The following is a 16,420-nucleotide window of genomic DNA, read 5'->3' as shown; positions in this document are numbered from 1 at the left end:
AGCACAAATCGAGCTTCTTAAGCAGGTGTGCTCTTACCCCCAGTTTCCCAAATAAAATGACAGTAGAGTAACAAGCATGTCAAATATTTCATAGAAGCCGATTCCACTTTCAGTCAGCATTTCAGCGTGAAGAAATCAAGAAGAGGTGGGGCAAGAGAAATTAAGACTGGAAGATGGAAGAAGTGTTGGGAGCCAGGCTGGGATGACCCAGCCTGAAGTCTGAGAGAGTGAAAATAAGGTCCTCGGTCACCATCATGAAAGTGGGACTGACGTTCTCTCCCTCCTAGTTGCCTGTGGGTTTGCACGGTGGAGCAAAGAGAAAGTGCTACAAAGAGCCAACCAACAGACTGAAAAGTGTTGGAAGGGCCTGGCAGGGTACAGTTCAGTGGAAGATTGCATGCTTAGTATGGCCAAGACCCTGGGTTCAATTCCCAGCACCAAAGAGTCGGGGGTGCGGGGAGGGAAGGACTGCTGGTAAGGAGGGAAAATGGTTAATATGCAACCAGCCCATCCTTCCCAAGGCGCCTTAGTGATATAGAACTATAAGAAAACCAGAGATAGAAATTATCTAATATTGGGCTGGGGATATAGCTCAGTTGGTAGAGTGCTTGCCTCACAAGCACAAGGCCCTGGGTTCAATCTCCAGCAGCACAAAAAAAAAAAAAAAAAGAAAGAAATTATCTAATATTACATGCAAAAGCTATCACTTTAAGGACTTGCTGGCAGAACAAATAGGCCTACAGTTCTGATGAGATGCCAGGCAGTGCTACCCTCCAGGGCCCTGGGACTCTTCCTGGTATGGGAGGTTGGCATGAGCACTCCTGGGCAATTGGCCCTCGTCTAGTGAATCAGCCAAGGACATCGGCTGGTAACCCCACTGTACCTTGTATACGATTTTACTCCTGCTGTCCGTGAGGTCCAGTTGGATGGAGATATAATCAATGTTGGGAGAAGGGGGATGCATATGCTGATAACGAAGCCCCATCAGCAGGAACTCCTCGCAGCTCACTTTGAGACTTGCTATTTTCTTCAATTCCAGGGTACAGCTTCCACCTGGACATTTCAGTTCCATTCCCAGTTCTAGAATGCACAACGCCGCATTAAGATAGCCACTTGAACACCCCGGATGTAAAAAGAAAAACCAATCCTTCCGCCATTGAGTACTTATTCATTCTCACTGCCCCCAGGAATACTCTGCTGTACCTTCCAGTTTCTTCCTGAGTGTCTGGCATTATTCTGAAAGCTTATAATTTCCTTCACTTTAAAGAACAGTTGACTAGTTGTCTCACTGGCACTTGCCCACCCAAAGAAAGACTAAGAGGAAAAAATTAAACATATTTTCTGGTGCTTAAACATCTCTGATCAACAGGCCAGTGGCTCCCTGTAGCTCCCACTGTTTAGCTCATCTTCCCTTCGCAGCATTGGTTTCATGGCTCCATCCTGCAATCTCTACTAGACTATTCTACTCACCAAAATCCTCTCCCCATGGTGCTCATCACACACTCAAATCCTGCATGTCCTTCTAGGTCCAGTTAATCTTTTTTCTAAACCTTTCCTTAAACAACATTCAGTGCCCACCTGAACCAACCTGCTCTGTCTCACTGAAAACCATAATTCTCTCTTCCAGTATTCTTCATGTCTCTACCCAACTGTATTTTTCACTCCTGTTGGGTATATGATACTCATAGGTTACTTATGTTTTGAGTTTCATTTCCATGTTGTACAAAATAGATATTCCATTTTATAGACAGGTGATTGGAAGACGAAATGAGATGGTTTTTGTTCAAGTGTGTCTTTAGTGGTAAACTTCTGTTCAAATGCAAGATATTACTACAAGTATGATTATTCCTTGTATTTCTTGTTCTTCCCATAGTTCCTAGGACATATTATGCAGATAGGAAGTATCTAAAATATATTGATTGAATGAATGATGGAAAAAACCTTACCCGTTAATGCTCCCTGATTTGAAACATGCTACCTACCAGCTCTACTTCAAGTTAGATCACAATCCAATAATATTTAAGGAAGTATAAATAAACTACTCTTATGTCACTGCCATTGTTATTACTACAACAATTAATGAGGACTTCCTATGAGCCAGACGCTGGGTTAAGCCCATTGTGTGTATGATCTCCTTTAGCCCCATCCTTACACAACCCTATGGAGTAGCTCTTATCTTTTCCCATTTCCCAGAAGCTTATACTAAAATAACACAGGGAATGACTAGCAGAAGTTGTTTTGAAATCCAGGTCTTTCTGATTCCATGCTCTTAACCACTAACCTACATTTTCTTCAAGATGTTAAAATTATCTTAAGTAGAACTATTTGTCATAGTGGAAGATGACCATTTATGGATATTTTTGTCAGTTTTAGTAATATTCAGATAAGTACTGAAAGATATCATACGAGACTCAGGAAAAAAACTGTGTGGCTGATCTCCACGTGGTCCTTCTGGCCGAGGTTCCACCACAACCATCTGGCCGTGGGCTGGCAGCTGAGTTCTCAAAGGGTCCAGCCTGACAGTGCACGCCAGGCCTGGGATCCTCTCGTAGTCAAATCTGAGCAGGTTCTTATCAATTGCTCGGGACAGGCCATAGAATTCAGACACCTCCAGCACATTGCTGCTCATGCGGATGATATTACAGTCTGGTTCCAGAAGATAGACCCGCAGGATAAAGGTCTCAGTGAAGGTGTCCGTCTCAGTGAATCTGTGGAGAGGATAAAACAAAGGAAATACGTATTGATACTCAGACTTCTGATACCTGGGCACTTAGCTTGAAGCTTAAAAACTGGCCTTCACAAATTTGTGCATCAAGAGGCATTTGGATTTTATTTCCTGCTGTACTCTCAACCGCTCTGTTCTCCTCCCTTCTTTTTGGTGTCAATGTTTTCCTGACACTCCCTCCTCCAGCTGTTTTCTTTCCATGCCTGCTCTCTACTTCATCATCCATACAGATAGCTAAGGACTGCGGAGACCTCTGAATCTCACCTCCAGTATGTACGTAATTTAGGGGTATAAAGCTTGTATCCTTTCTGGATTGACTTTTAATTCAGGAGTGAGGGGGCAAGGAGTTTCTGAAGTATCAAGGCCTTTTCTTCAGAGATACCACAAAATGGGTGATCACTCAAGTCTGCTTGCCATGTAAATTGTATCAGCAATTGTTACTTCCATTCCTTGTGTTCTCTTATTGACTCTGTTCTCAGGGTACTTGCAGAGGCTAATAGAGACACATTGTCTTTTTTTTTTTTTTTTTTTTTTTTGAGAGTAGAAAGTTAATGATAATGTGTTTAAGTTAATGTGTTTGCATTAATAATTCAGCTCCTTATTGATATGCTCTATTCCAACCTATAACACACTAAGCTCTTTAGGCTAAACTCCTTACCACCATATCATTTTCAATGCTTAGAAGCATTACAGGTATTGTCAGTCTTACTTTGCCATGATGACACTGAGGCACAAAGAGGCTTAATCACTTGCCAAAGGGGCTGGAGAAGAGGGAGGAGAGGAATAAACATGCTCCCTGATCCTTTGACCCCAACTCTTCTGAATATTCTATTGTAAACCACAAGCACTGGCAGCTCTTCTAACCCTGCCCTTCATGTGTACTTTTCCAACCTTCTTCCCCTGGAGAAACTCAAGAAAGGAGCAGGAGCAACCAGAATTCATCAGCCTTTCACCCCAACAAGCCCTTGAAGTCTGTTTCTTAACACTAAAGTCTTGGAAAGCCTTGCATGGTGATTTTAGCTTTCTAAGGAAAGTGGGTGGCACTTGATTTTCTGAGCATAGTATTTTGCCTTCCCGAGGCACCTACATTCTAATTAGTGCCCATCTTTTGCATTTGACCATGAGCACCAAGAGTCTACGCATCTTCATCCTTGAGTTTCCTATGTTCTGCATGGAACCTGATCTGTAGTAGGAGCATAAATGTTCCAATCTCCTTCAAAACGCTTCTGCATTTGTCTAGAGCTTACGAGAAATTCATATTAACCTATTTTAACCAAACACTCCTAAGAACAATAAAAGACGGGTTAAAAAAATAACTATATAAAGGCCTACTCTACCTATACTGTCCTCACTTGCTTCTACAAAGCCCAAAACACCATAATCTTAAAATTAATTTTTATTGCTATAATTCACATACCATGAAATTCATTCTTTTAAAGGGTACAACTCAATGATTTTTAATGTATTCACAAAGTTATACAAATATCACAACTATCTAATTCCATAACATTTTCATCACCCCCAAAAGACACCCCCATACTCATAGTCACTCCCCAGTGGCCCCGTGCCCAGCCTCTGCCACTAATCTACAATTTCTATGGATTTGTCTACTTTGGACATTTCATATATGTTAAACCATACAATATTACTTTTGGAACTGAATTCTTTTACTTAGCATAATATATTCAAAGATCATCCAAGTTATCCCATGAATCCATGCTTCATTCCTTGTTTTATCTGAATAATATTCTATTATATGGTTATACCATTATCAGTTGAATTGGTACAACTTTTTGGCTGCTATGAATAATGCTGTAATGAATATTCCTGTACAAGTGTTTGTACAAACATAGGTTTTTATTTCTCTTGTGTATATACCTAGAAGGGAAATTGCTGGGTCACGTGGTCACTCTATGTTTAACTTTATAATTGATTTTAAGTACATTTGAATTATTTAATGCTTTAAAATGGAAGAAATTGCACTTCCTATAACTAAGCAGCTGGTAATCAAAATTTTTTTCATTAAATTTTGGAGCATATTTTCTAATTAATTCTTAATTCTCATTAAGAATTTGCAGTTTGTAACTTCTTTTTATTATCATAAGTGATGGGTTGGGATACCAGAGACACTTGTTTAAGAATACTCAATGCAACAGGATGGAGTTAGTAATTTGTAGAAAAGTTCCAAGAGGATAATTCAAATGAAGATAATTGAAAATTGGCCTCAATTCTTGCCTTACCCACTCAGGCCTCCAATTTCTATTGATTACTTTCTTGTTTGGAATCTATTACTTCCCCTCCTAATAATATATAGCCACAGGAAAAAACCCTGAGAAGTAAACAGAATGGTTTTCTGGCAAAACATAAGCAGAGCTCGTATTCCACTCACCTGTAAAGCTGAAGCTTCACGGTGTCTTCATCAAGAATTGGACAACCGTTGTGGACATACCTGACTTCATTGGGAAGGAAATGGCAGTCAAAGACCTAGTTCACGTGAAGAAATGGATAAATATCCATGAGAAAGTTGGTACAAAATTTTATTTTTCCAGTTCTTGAGTATTTCCTGGAAAACATAAGGCCTGTGAGTGGTATGTACACACGTGTGTGTGTGTGTGTGTATGTGTGTGTGTGTGTGTGTGCTCACACATTTTTAACTACCACCTCTATCCTACCCCATGCCCACTCACCATACAGCTGAGTCTTATTTTGTGAATATCTAAATTATGAAAAGCCAAGCAGATCAAGCAAGTAAATTCAGGGTAATTACTTTTCCAAATGACTACCTTTTTGCAGACTTTTAAAATATGGCTCCATTTATCAAAACTTCTACTTACTCCCTTCAGGGAGTTTCTAGCAACTGGGTTACAGGGATCCCCCTCTGTGTGTCTGTATAAAAAGGCATACATTAACCCACCCACCAACAAACTATTTGTTCTGTATACATGGGTTCTCCTGTTATTTTTTTCTTTTCCAAATAACATTTTTACATTCAAAGAGGAAGCCACTGACTAGGGACACTATTGTGGTTGATCAGAGTCAAACATGAGCCACAGTTGTTTCTTATATCCTTGCAAAAGACAGCTTTTACTAGTTATGTAATAGGAAAAATGGATGATGAGACATAGAATTCTAAAGGCGACTTCTTCTATTCACATAAAGATAACTAAACTGCATCACCTCATTCAAAATGACTGAGGAAATGGCTGTTTTATTTTGGGAATCCTAGTTTTGAAAGAAAAGTCTTCTCTTTTAGACTTAGCGTGACCCTCATTTTGAGTTGGTAGAAGGCTGAGAAATACCCTTGAGGTATTTGCACATCCTCACTATGGAGTTGATGGTGTCCAGTCTGTACCTTTTTCAGTCACAACAATTTTCAGACAACAAAATCCACCCTGAGAAGACTTTATTACTAATAAAAATGACTTTCTTGTCTTACAGATATCACTGGTTCCCCTCTTCATCTGATAACTAGGAGGGAGATAAAGGGAAGCCCTTCCCCATGCCATTGACAAATAGTCGTGGTAATAAAGAGACAATCTGCTTTGTTAAAAGAAACATCTGTTTTATGTTTCGTAATATGTTTTCCTTTTATAAAAGGCGACAACCATAATTGTCCATAAATTTACTAACTAAAACAAAGGAGAGCTAAATCCTTTTCTAATTACTGTCTAGCTTTGTTTTTTTCCACTTCAACTGCTTTTCAATTACAATTTATAATTAAATTGTCACACATTCCTAACTCATTGCTCACTTTAATGACAGTAAACTAGTTCAAACTAGAGATATTTTCTTACTGCCTTATTTCCCATTCAAAAAAGCAAGCTCAGCGCTAAACTGAGGTGCCTTCCTACCCAGGAAATTTCTTGCTTTGTGTCAGGTATCAGAAGTGCTGTGTGAGGCTGTCTTGTCCTAAAACAGGAGGAAGACACATGGCCATTGACCTTGACTAATTTGACTCTATGGAGGGGGTTATCTCAACAGAAGGCACTGGCGTGCACCTACTGAAGTCCCTTTCCAAATATCCAGTAGGAAAATGAACCTGTTGGTTCTAAGACAAACTTCAGTAATGAAATGAAAACACTAATTGAACAGATGTTAAGCAAAACATTTTCTGTGCAAATCACATGAAACTGTTCATTACACAGCAGGGTGTTGTTAATACAGCCCTCTTGCTAGAAATGGGTTCACATAAGCCTAGCTTTAAGCTTAATATTAAACTCTATTAAAGAATAATGTTTAGGTTGTGTGTGTGGGTATGTGTGTGTGTGTGTGTGTGTGTGTGAACTTGACTAAGCTTAAATCCCCAGAGAGGGCTGAACCAAGCACAAATTTCCCCCAACTCAGACTTTACATGGGAATCTAGTTTTTATTGAAATTATCAGAAATTAAAAAAAAAAGAAAGAAAGAAATAGGTAGTTGGAGAAACTGTTTTCTCACTATATAAAATTTTCTATGGCAAAAAGTTTTGTTATTTGGTAAACTGGTGATGATACTCCACATTTTCATGGACTCCAGTACAACAGAATAATTTTTTTGTACTAGGGATTTAACCCAGGGGAACATCATCACTGAGCTATATATCCCAGCCCTTTTTTATTTTTTATTTTAAGACAGAGCCTCATCTCACTCAGTTGATTCAAGACTCACAAGGTTGCTGAGGCTGGCCTTGAACTTATGATCCTCCTGCCTCAGCCTCCTGAGTCACTGATATCATAGAATCAATTTTGGAAGATAAAAATCACATATCTACTTTGGATTATGTAAATCAACTTGAGATGTCATATTTACTTCTAGAAATACATACACTGAACATTCAGAACTCAATAATACTTTTCTTTTTAAATGAGCAACATCACACTAAGGGATCAGTAATGCTTTTTTAAAATGAGAACCAGAAACACAGGGATCAATGTGTTTGGGGCAGCAGTCAAGAATTTCCTCAGGTGCAGGGGGAGAAAAAAAAATAACAGAATGAATCAAACAACATTACCCTATGTAAATTTATGATTACACAAATGGTATGCCTTGACTCCATGTACAAACAGAGAAACAACATGTATCCCATTTGTTTACAATAAAAAATTAAAATTAAAAAAATTTAAAAAAAAAGAATTTCTTCAATCAGCCAGACATTTTGTGATTCTTGCTCCAGATTATCTAGTAGTCAGAATTTTACCCTAAAATCTGAACGTTTGAGCTAGAGATGACTTGGAGGTCTACCCCAACCCTTAGTCCTTGTGACCACATAGGATTTTTATCTAGTCCTCCTTGTCTGGATCCCTTTCTGTTCCCTTGTGCCTGAAAGTCAAACAAGTAGAACCATTAAAACTTCACTATCTTGGAGGCAATTTCATTATTCTTGGGGAGAGTGCTGTAAATGTTAAGGAGTCATAGGTTATCTGCGGTGGGAAAAGGACAGATCTCAGAGGCTTCTAGGTAGGAACAGATCCTTTCCAAATCGCCTTCAAGGAAAAGAAACTGGTGAATGGAAGGGCTTTATCTTGCTCGGTGTGGGATGTTGTCCTGCTTACACTGGACAACAGCCTTAGACAGATTGTCCCTGCTGGCTCCTGGTGAGAATTTACTTCTCCTCTCCCCTAGAAAATAGCCTCATCTCTACGTGTTAGATCCTTTTAAAAAACTATACTGGAAAGGGCACCAAATTATCAATTGATCAGTCTTTATAAGGTGCCTATATATGTATTAGTATGGCACTGGGTCCATGCCTTACCAAGGACTTCAGGCCCTTGGGATCAAGGTGCCATCTTGCTGCTCCTCAATTCCTACCCTTGGCTTTTGACCCCAGTACCTGCAGTTGCTCTGCACTGCCTGCTGCTGACTAACACAGGGAGAAGTTAGAATTACCAAACACTTGGGAATACAACATCTCCATACTTATGGATATTATTGTATCCTATTATGTTTAAGATGCCATCCAAAGGTTTTTGACTGACATAAGAAAATCTGGAAGGAAGCTGGTGGGAGACATTTAGTTACTATCAGGTATACCCCCATTGTGAGACCCCCCTTCCATAGAATTGGTATGTTTCAGAATTGGTCTGTAACTTTAAGGTGGTAAATGAAATGCCTAGAGACAACAATTTGAGCTAGCATCTAGCTAAGCCTCTTCATCTCATCTCTGCAACATCCAGTACTGTTTGAATCACCTCAGGGACTATGTTTCTGAAGTCAAACAAAGAGGAAATCATGTTCGCGGTTCAGCAATTGGAATTCGCACATTTTTCTGGAAGCAGCAGCAATATATTCTCAAGATTGTTTGTATTGTGAGAAAGTTAAGTCACAGCAGGAACAAGTGATAAAACCAAAAGTCATTTTCTATTATGCAGAGGGGCCAAGTCCTACTTTAAGTAAAGACAATAAAGGAAAATAAAAGGTTTAGAAGGTAATTCTTCACCCTACAGAAGAAGTGACCAGAGAGCCAGGCATTTTGGCATGTGCCTGTGATCCCAGTGGGCAGGAAGGACTCTATAAGATGTACAAGAGTTCTCTTCAATACAAGAGGAGAAATTGGAAAGCCTTGTTGATACAGTGCATTATTAAGAAAAAAGGCAAGCATCCATATTAGTTTGAGCCTGACCTCCTCCACAGGTATTACCATAATTAAGGGTAAACCCTGTAGGTGGCAGACTTATCTAGAATCAGTCAAGGACATTCAAAAATAGCTTCCACCTCTCATAGAAAAAGCTGTAAAATACTATGCCTGTGAACTGCAATCCCACCATTTCCAAAGTGAACTTTCTTTGGGAGCTAGTCAGGAGACCTTTGGCCTCTCTCTCCCCCTGTCCCACACGTACTCTTGTACAAATTCCCAGATGCCCCTGAACAGAAAATCTCGGACAGGACCCACCTGTGGCGTGAGTTTCCCGACCCTCTGGGTTATCGGCTCATTCATCACGACTTCCACTTTGCAGGCATCTTTCTCTTTGGGGATGGCAAACTTCAGGTCATCTCCTGACAGGAAGGCGGAGCTGCCCTTTGTCACCCTCATCCCTTGGTTCAGGCTGATGAAGGTGGGGCTGGCCCGGTGCAGGAGCAGCAGAAGCAGCAGGGCGCTGGGGCCACCCCAACCCAGAGAGCTCATGCTGACAGGGGCCAACTTGCTTCCGGCCATCGCAAAATTCCTTCCACAAAGGAGGCTTCGCTTCCTCCCGGGGCTCAGCTCACAGTCCGAGGGGCAGGGCAAGGGGTCCCGACAGTGTGCCCCGAGATCTTATCATGCCCCTTTCATTCCAGGCTCACACAAGGAGGCCTTTCAGGCAGTCCGGAGGCTTTTAATAAAACTCGCTGATCACTCCTGACAACGCTGCAAGATTAACGTGCCTCCCCAGAGCTTTTCTAATCCTGCAAAAGGGAGAAGGGGTTAGAAGAAAGTGAAAGATGGAAAAATTCATGCAGCTACTCAAAGGATCAGCACTGACAAAGGGATCTTTCAGCCAGCCTATAATTTCAGCTAAATTAAAAACAAATAAACTAACTTGACCTCCAGGCCCATCTGAAAGACAAGGCAGCCGTTCCATCACCCGGCTGGTAGCTGTTGCTTCCGGATGCAACAGACCCCAACCGGGATGTCACCTGTGTGGTCCAACAGAAGACAGGCGGCCTCCCTGTGGTCCTCCGGGTTCAGAGAAAGTGAGGGAACGCTTAGCTTCCATTTCCTCATTTTTTAAATGGGAACTACAATCAAATTTGTGTGGGAGAGCTGATGGGATTATTTATTTGCACACTGCTTGAAAACATGGTTAACTCTGAATCAATGCAACCCAACTAAGAAATAAGCTTAACAGTGTGTTGCATTGACTGACTCTGCCAAGCAATGAAGACACCTAAGATACACTTGAACAGAAACTAGAGAAAATATTTTTTTTCTAAGAGAACATTCAACTTTTTTTTTATGTGTAACAGGGACCATGAAATGAGTGACATAGCTTCAATATACATAAAGACATGGTGTACGTACACTGTATTTATATTATTTACAATATTAGTTATAATATACTCAATTTGCACTAATGGAATCTGTTTCTACTTCCCTCCTTGGAATTTCTTGATTATTTCTTTGTTCTAAAGAACTAAAAAGATTTTATCCAAAGTAAAATGCATGGAAGTATCTCTTCCAATTCAGAGTATATATAAGTGGTTTCTTATGCCCATGGAAAAGCCTAACATTTTAATGATTTTGATAAATTTCTCTGTATAACCAGTAGATACTGAAATAAACGTTTGTTAGAAGGTGTACACAAAATGTCTCTGGCACCCCGCCCTCCTCAAGCCAGACCCTGTGCCACCTGCTCTGCACACCCTCTTATGCCCACCATGGCCACCATCCTGCATCTGATAGGAAGAAGGCACCTGCTAAAGTGCAGAGGTATTGTTGAGCACATGAGGCTAGTAGGACTGGGAATTGCTCTTCTAAAAATGGATTCAGTGGCTAAACAGATTGTGTTGCTTCTTGCGGTAACTAATACTTCACCACAAAAACCAAGAGCACTTCAAATGAGAGTTTTCTTATAACCTGGGACAGAAGTATGAAGAAGCTACAGCTGACAGCAGAAAACTCGGACTGCTGACAGCTTTCCAAACAGCATATTGGTTCAACATCAGGAATGAGAAGGGAAGGCAAGTACAGAAGCCCAAAACTTGGAAGATGGAAAACGATTGGTAGGATGCATCACCAACAATCTCTTATACTCAAGTCTATGAAAAAGTAGAATGAAATCCCATCATCACTTTGGACTAGAATCAGAATAAGCTCAGTTCAATGAGCAATCTCTATTTGCTTCTTTTTTGTTGTTGTTAATTACTGTGTTCAATTATTTTTATCACAAACATTTTACATGCACTATTTCAAAGTGCTAGTTTAATTAGGATCATCTCTTTGGTTGATGAATAAATGTATGTGTGCTAATTTTTAAAATGCCTCTATTAGCTACCTTTAACACATCAAGGAAAGACAGCTTCTGATGCCACTGTTTGGAACCTTTTAGAGGTAGCAACTGACCCATATCACCAGAAGATGAACATGCCTACAGATTAGCCTGATTTTTATGGTGCCAGTCCCAAAATAAAACTGTTCACACACTCCTACTGATCCTGTTGCCCAGAGTCAGGCTAAATTAGTTTGACTTATTTATGCAAAAATGCAAATTTGGTTATTGAACTTTCACAAATGTAATCTTTTTTCCCATTTACATATGGCATCTAAGTCCATACAGAAAAGCAACATATTTAGAGACTCTTAGGTAACCGAGCAGGTAGGTGTCTCCCCAAACTGGGAAGTGAGCAAGTAAACTTTGCTATCTGAGATTTGAACCAGTTAAATCAACACATAAAAATAGCAAGGGCCCCATCCTCTCCTGCGTGCTTATCTCAGTCTTCCTTACTGGCTCTTCCTATACTATCTAACTTTTTAATACTGGTGATGGACCAGTCCTTGGACTGGTTTTGTGTCTACCCACACTCCTACTGATCTCATTCCTTGGTTTTCAGTACCGCTTAAATGCTAGTGAGTCTGTCTTAGTCAATTTGTTCATGAGTATGACCAAAAGACCTGACAAGAAAAATTAAAATAGAAAAAGTTTGGACCCTTCCCCAACCCCTTAATTTTAGATTTGTGTTCGCAACACTCCTTGATATCTCCATGTGGGAGTATAACAGGCATCTTATTCCCTATGTAGCCAAAATCAAACTCCTGACATTTCTTCTTTTGGTCTCACTTAAGTTAATGGCAACTCCAACGTTTTAGCTGTTCCTTTCTTTGTCTCACTCTCTATGTCCAAACAAAAAGTCCTTTGGTTCTTTGTGATGGATAGACTTAGGGTAACCACCAATTATCCAACTTCCTAGTATCCAAAAGTTCCTACCCCTTGAGTGCCAGCAGATCTTATGATATTTCCAGCCAACAGGATAAGGCAAAGGTGATGAGTGATTACATGACTCATGGTTACATGTCACCATACAGAGGACTATGTCATGGCTGAATGGAGTCAGAGGCTCTGCTGCTGCACTGGAAGAAACAAGGCTCTGGAATTCTACTGCAACAACAAATGACTTCTGCCAACAACCTGGATGAGCTTGAAAGTGGTTTCTTCCTAAGTGAAGCCTCCCAATATGAATGGAGCCCAGTCAACACTTTGATTGCCACCTTATGACAACCTGAAGCACAGAACCCAGCCAAGTCATGAACAGACCCCAGACCAATAGAAACTATAAAACAAGAAATATGTGTTGCAAGGTAGAAATCCCACTGCCTCAAAATCAACTATTTGAAGGGTAGACATATAAATGATATGAAAAAGCAAGGGAACAAATCGCCTCAGACAAAAAAAAAAAAATCAAAAACAGAATTCATCAATACCACAGTAGAAGAAATGTCAGAGAAGGAGTTTAGTATGTGCATAATTAAACTGATCTGTGAGGTAAAGAATGATGTAAGGGAGCAAATTCAGGAAGCAAAAGATCACTTCAACAAAGAGATAAAGATTCTGAAAACAAACAAATCTTTGAAATGAAGAAATCAATAAATCAAATAAAAAATTTATTGGAAAGTATCACCAGCAGATTAGACCATTTGGAAGACAAAGTATCAGGCAATGAAGATAAAATGTATAATCTTAAAAATAGAATTGAGCATGGATAAAAGATGTCAAGAGACCATGAACAGAACTTCCAAGAAATATAGGACAACATGAAAAGACCAAACTTAAGATTTATCAGGTTAGATGAAGACTCAGAGATACAAACCACAGGAATGAATATCTTTTCAATGAAATAATGTCTGAAATTTTCCAAACCTAAAGAATGAAATGGAAAATCAAATAAGTCAGCTTATAGGACCCCAAATATACAAAATTACAACAGACCCACACCAAGGCATATTATTATGAAAATGCCTAACATACAAAATAAGGATAGAATTCTAAAGGTTACTAGAGAAAAAAAATCAAAGCACATTTAGAGGAAAACCAATTCAGATTTCAGCTGATTTTTTTTTTTTACCCAGACCCTTAAAGCTAAGAGGTTTTAGAATAATATACACCAAGCTCTCAAAGAAAATGTATACTAACCAAGAATACTATACCCTGCAAAACTAAGTTTCAGAATTGATGATAAAATACAAATCTTCCACGATAAACAAAAGTTAAAAGAATTCACAACCAAAAAGCCCACTATAAAACATTCTCAATAAAATATTCCATGAAGAAGAAATAAAAAATAAAATGAAATCCAGCAAAGGGAGGAACTACACTAGAATAATAGTCAATCAACAAAGAAGCTATTTCAAATTAAAAACCAGAAATAATTCAAAATGACAGGGAATAAGAATCATTTCTCAATATTAACATTCAATGTAAATGACCAAAACTCATCAATCAGAAGACAAAGACTAGCAGACTGAATTTTAAAAAGACCAAATAATATGCTATCTTGAAGAGACTCACCTTATAGGCAAAGATATCCATACACTGAAGGTAAAAAGATGGGGAAAAAAATACCATTCACATGGATCTTACAAACAAGCAGGGGTTTCTATCCTCATATCTAATAAAATGGACTTAAGAAGGGACAAAGAAGGCAATTTAATATTGCTTAAGGGAACTATACATCAATGAGAATAACAATCTTAAATATTTATGCACCAAATAATGGAGAATCTAACAAATATATATCAAACAAATTCTTCACAATCTCAAGAATCAAATAGATCGCAACACAATAATACTGGGTGACTTCAACACACCTCTATCACCAATAGATAGATCTTCAAATCAAAAACTAAATAAAGAACCTATACAGTTAATAATTTAGACTTAATAGACCACATCACGGTCCATGAGAAAACTCTTAGCAAATACAAAAAAGTAGAGATAATACCTTGCATTCTATCAGATCATAATGGAATGAAATAAGAAATTAATGATAAGATAAAAAAACAGAAACTACTCTAACACTTGGATACTAAATAATATGCTATTAAGTGACCAATGGATAACTAAAGAAATCAGAGATGAATTTAAAAAATACTTAGGGGTAAATAAGAATAGTGAGACAACATATCAAAATCTCTGGGACACTATGAGGGCAGTGCTAAGAGGAAAGTTCATTGCATTGAGCTCATTCATATAAGAACTGAAAATCACCAAATAAATAACCTAACTTTACATCTAAAAGCCTTAGAAAAATAAGAATAAACCAGCACCAAAAACAGTAGAAGACAGGAATTAATTAAAATCAGAGCCAAAATCAATGAAACTGAAACAAAAAAATAGACAAAACAAAAAGTTCTTTGAAAAAATAAACAAAATTGAAAAACCCTTAGACAAACTAATGAAGAAAAAATGAGTGAAAATCCAAATTACTAAACTTTGTGATGAAAAAGGAAATATCACATGGACACCACTGAAATATAGACAATCAGAAGTTACTTTGAAAATCTATACTCAGATTATATAGAAAAATCTTGAAGACATTGACAAATTTCTAAAGACATATGACCTATCCAACTGAATCAAGGTGACAGAAAATTTAAACACATCAAACTTCAAGCAATGTTTTGAAGATAACACAGAAGCCTACCAACAAAGAAAAGTCCAGGACTATATGGATTCTGAGTCAAGTTCTACCAGATTGCCAAAGAACTTACACCAATACTCCTCAAATTATTCCATGAAATAGAAAAGGAGGGAATCCTTCCAAAATCATTCTACGAAGCTGGTATCACCTTTATACCAAAAGCAGACAAAGATACATCAAGGAAAGAAAACTTCAGGCCAATATTCCTGATGAACACAGATGCAAATTGCATACAAAATCATTTAAAAAGATAGTGCACCACAATCAAGTGGGATTCATCCCAGGGATGCAAGGTTAGTTCGATATAAGGAAATCAATAAGTGTAATTCATCACATCAGTAGACTTAAAGACAAGAATCATATGGTCATCTCAATAGATGCAGAAAAAGCTTTTGACAAAATCAGCATCCGTTCATGTTTGAAAAATGAGGGTAGTAGGAGACATTGTAAAAGATATATATGCTAAACCCAAGGCCAACATCATTCTAAATGGAGAAAAATTGGAAGCATTCTCTCTAAAAACTGGAACAAGACAGGGATGCCCTCCTTCACCACTTCTATTCAACCTAGTCCCTGAAACCCTTGCCAGAGCAATTAGACAAAAGAAAGAAATTGAAGGGATGTGAATAGGAAAATAAGAGCTCAAACTATCCCTCTTTGCCCACACATGATTCTATATTTAAAAGATCCCCCCCCCAAAAAAAAAAACCTCTCCCAAAAAGCTTCTTGAATTCATAAATTAATTAAGCAAAGTATCAGGATATAAAATTAGCGAACATAAATCCATTGCATTCCTATACACCAATGATGAACCAGTTGAAAGAGAAATCAGGAAAACTATTCCATTCACAATAGCTTCAAAAAAATAGAAAAATACTTGGAGATCAATCTAATAAAAAAGGTGGAAGACCTCTAATGAAAACTACAGAACACTAAAGAAAAAACTGAAGATGGCATTAGAAAATGGAAAAACCACTGGGCATGGTGGCACACAGCTGTAATGGTGCCAGTGCCAGCAGCTCTGGAGGCTGAGGTAGGAGGATCATCAGTTCAAAGCCAGCCTCAGCAAAAGCAAGGTGCTAAGCAACTGAGTGAGACCCTTTC

At 38.6% G+C, this 16,420-nt stretch overlaps 1 protein-coding gene across 4 annotated transcripts in view; it reads right to left on the bottom strand.

Moving 5' to 3' along the window:
• Window positions 1-16,420, bottom strand: part of Frem1 (FRAS1 related extracellular matrix 1) — a 156,126-nt gene that overhangs the window by 117,581 nt on the left and 22,125 nt on the right. For all 4 annotated transcript variants that reach the window (XM_047525778.1, XM_047525781.1, XM_047525780.1 and 1 more), the window contains exons 2-5: window positions 9,594-10,087; window positions 5,115-5,209; window positions 2,407-2,708; window positions 884-1,080 (exon numbers count right to left, since the gene is read on the bottom strand). In XM_047525778.1, the coding sequence (XP_047381734.1) occupies window positions 884-1,080; window positions 2,407-2,708; window positions 5,115-5,209; window positions 9,594-9,857 (858 nt within the window). In that variant the 5' untranslated portion in view covers window positions 9,858-10,087. The remainder of the gene's footprint in view (window positions 1-883; window positions 1,081-2,406; window positions 2,709-5,114; window positions 5,210-9,593; window positions 10,088-16,420) is intronic.

The sequence above is a fragment of the Sciurus carolinensis genome, chromosome 14, assembly GCF_902686445.1.
Source record: "Sciurus carolinensis chromosome 14, mSciCar1.2, whole genome shotgun sequence".
NCBI lineage: Eukaryota > Metazoa > Chordata > Mammalia > Rodentia > Sciuridae > Sciurus > Sciurus carolinensis.
This window is presented reverse-complemented; position numbering and strand designations above follow the sequence as displayed.